Consider the following 3517-nt stretch of genomic DNA (forward strand, 5'->3'; position numbering starts at 1 on the left):
TAAAAACAACCCCCTGATGTACTTTTTCTATTATCAGCATTCCCAACCCAGTCTGCATCAGAATACCTAGCTAAGACATCATTTGTGTCCTTGCTGTACCACACTCCGAAATCGGCTGTAGTTTTGACATATTTTATGATCATTTTTAAAGCAATCATATGAGACTCTTTGGGGTTTGCTTGATATCTAGCACACACTCCCACACTGTAACTAATGTTAAGTCAACTAGCTGTAAGGTAAAGAAGACTATCTATCATGCTTCTATATAAAGATGAATCAACACTTTTGCCTAACAATGAGTTGAACATTTAGGCTCATGGGAGTTCTAACCGAACTAGTAGATTCCAAACCAAACTTTTTCACAAGATTCTGAGCATATTTAGATTGAGATATGAATATACTTTACTCTTGCTGACGAATCTGCAATCCAAGAAAGTGACTCAACTCTCCAATCATGCTCATCTCGAACTCATCCTGCATAAGCTTCGAAAAGTCATGAGCAAGTTCATCCTTTGTAGACCTAAAGATGATATCATCAACATAGACTTGAGCTACTATCAACTCGCCATTCTCCTTTTTGATGAAAAGAATTTGATCAGCTTGTCCTCTTGTGAAACCATGTGAGACCAGGTATTGTGTAAACCGATCATACCAAGCTTTGGGTGCTTGCTTTAGTTCATAGAGAGCCTCCTTGAGGTACAACACGTGATCTGGAAAGTGTGGATCAATGAATCCTCTAGGTTAAGCAACATAGACATCTTCTTTAAGAAACCTATTCAAGAATGTAGTCTTCACATCCGTTTGGTAAAACTTGAACTTTAAGTGACAAGCCAGGGCTAGGAGAACCCTAATGGATTCCATGTGAGCTACAGGAGCAAATATTTCATCAAAATCTACTTCTTCCACTTGAGAGTATCCTTGGGCCACTAGACGAGCCTTGTTGCGAATCACATTTCCCGCCTCAACAGTTTTATTGCAGAATATCCACTTTGTGTCAATGATGTGCTCTCCTTCTGGTATAGATACTAAGGTCCAAACATCATGGCCTCAACCCAACTTTCATCCTGGAAAGCATCCTTAACCTTGGTGGGTTCAACCTGCGACAAATAGCAAGAATAAGACACAAAGCTAGCAACACATTTATCAACTGTACACTTTCTTAGTGTAAGCTCATTCATATTTCCCACAATAACTTCAGGAGGGTGATTCAAGTTGATCATTGAGGAAGGTCTTTTCTCTTCATGAGATTCAGATTCAGGTGAGGTAGGAATGTCTGCTAAGACTTCTACAACACTTGGAGTACTTAGAGAGACGAGCTCTTGATCAACTATTTCTTGAACAACCTTAGGCTCTGAAGTAAGAATTTCCTTAGGTATTTCCTCACTAATTTTCTTAGAACCAGAATTTGAAGTTTCATCAATAACAACATTGACAGTTTCCATCACCTTCTTGGTTCTTTTGTTGTACACTCGATAAGCTTTGCTTGTGGAAGAGTATCCCAAAAATATTCCTTCATCACTTCGGGAGTCAAACTTTCCCACATTCTCTCTATCCTTAAGGATGAAACAAGTACTTCCAAAAATTCTGAAATACTTCACATTTGACTTTCTTCCCTTCTACAATTCATTGGGAGTTTTCTTTGTATCGATCTGAAATGCACCCTATTAACCGTATGACATATGGTGTTAACTGCTTCTCCCCATAAATTTCTAGCCACATCTTTATTATGTAACATGGCTCTAGCCATCTCTTGAATGACTATGTTCTTTTTTTCTACTACACTATTTTGCTGAGGAGTAATAGGAGTAGAGAATTCTTGAGGTATATCAGATCTAGTGCAAAATGATTCCATATATGAGTTCTCAAATTCTTTACCATGATCACTGTGAATTCGATCAATCTTCATGTTCTTCTCATTTTGCAATCTTGTACTCAAAACTTCAATGTGCTAAAGAGCATCTAACTTAGATCTTAGAAGAATGATCCAAGTGTACTTGGTGAAATCATCTACTACAACCATGATATATCTCTTTCCTCCAAGAGATTCGGTTCTAGTTGGACCCATGAGATCCAAATGTAGCTCCAAATGTCTAGATGTAGCTGATGTCTAAATGACTAAATGTTTTGCTTTCATCTGTTTCCCAAGTTGACACGGTCCACACAAAACATTGCTAACCTTGCTGAGCTTTGGTATTCTTAACACTGATTCATGCTTAGATACAATTGACAGATGTTTGTAGCTAGCATGTCCCAACCTTTGGTGCCATAAGTCTTCATTTGGCAACCGAATACTGTTGCACACAATATCAACATCAGGTACCAATCCATAGCAATTATCCAGAGTGCGGACTCCGCTTATAAGTTTCTTCCCAGACTCATTCAACACAAGGCATTTCCATTTTGAGAACAGCATTATAAACTCTTGATCACATATCTGACTTATGCTCAACAAGTTCACTCTAAGACCCTCTACATACAACACATTTGCAATGTCTAGCAGTCTGGGTAGAGAGATAGTTCCCTTCCCTTTTATTTGAGATTTGCTCCCATCACTGAAAGTGACATTTCCACCTTTCTTAGACTCGAAAACCTTGAAGAGAGAACGGTCTCCAGTCATGTGTCTTGAGCACCTACTGTCAACGTACCACAAACATGTGTCCATTACCTTGAATGCAGACTTCATCATAAAGCACACTTCATGCTTGCCTAACAAATCAATAGGAATGGTTTTCTCTTTCATCTGACATTTATGTACAAAATCTTTAATTTTCACCCTTCTCAAACGAATTCCCTTGCACATTCTCATTTTGAGGCAGTCTAGTTTCTCTTGTCACACTAAGACCTTTTTCAACAATCATCAAGATAGCTTTCAAAAAACTTTTAGACTTGCATTTTCTAAAACACTCAATTGAACAGAGACTAGAAAAGTAAGATGAATTTGAAATAAAAGATCTTTTCATGCCGCCTGTAGCCATGACAACAGGGGTCAATGGATCACACAGCAAATATTAAATCTAATCAGTGTGTATCCGCTCTAATACCACTTGATAGGCCAAGAATATATTGACCCATTTGGTAAATTAATCAATTAATTAGCCAAGTGAATTAATTAGATTCAATTTCTTGTAATAAGCGTGGTAGTACAAACAAATCACCAACTAAATTAAATGCAGCAGAAAAAAAAATTTGACACAGGTGATTTGTTTACAAATGGGAAAAACTACCGAGGCAAAACCTTACCGGGTGAATTTAAGGTCACTACTCTCGAGAATCCACTATTATCAAAACAAGTAGTTACCAACCTACAGTTGAACCCTTATCCCAATACCTTATTGGACTTGTAATGCAGCGACAATCTCTCCTTTCAATGCACGGCTCCCAATATGTGACTAACCAATTATGCACGGATCCTAGTACGTGACTAACACACCAACTTGAGGAAAATTTTGGCTCTTTAGTTCATCCAACAATGAAGGTCAAGAAACTCCTTGATTACAAAACCCTTGGTGCAAAGATG

General features: G+C 38.0%; 1 protein-coding gene across 1 annotated transcript; it reads right to left on the reverse strand.

Moving 5' to 3' along the window:
• Positions 1-402: 402 nt before the first annotated feature.
• LOC115950153 lies at positions 403-2806 on the reverse strand. The gene is made up of 5 exons (XM_031067402.1): positions 2666-2806; positions 2177-2590; positions 1670-1948; positions 1039-1553; positions 403-736 (listed from the first exon to the last, which is right to left on the reverse strand). Exons 1-5 carry the CDS (start codon positions 2804-2806, stop codon positions 403-405), a joined length of 1683 nt encoding a protein of 560 aa, XP_030923262.1.
• Between the last annotated feature and the right edge of the window lie 711 nt (positions 2807-3517).

Source organism: Quercus lobata, chromosome 6 (assembly GCF_001633185.2).
Source record: "Quercus lobata isolate SW786 chromosome 6, ValleyOak3.0 Primary Assembly, whole genome shotgun sequence".
Lineage (NCBI taxonomy): Eukaryota > Viridiplantae > Streptophyta > Magnoliopsida > Fagales > Fagaceae > Quercus > Quercus lobata.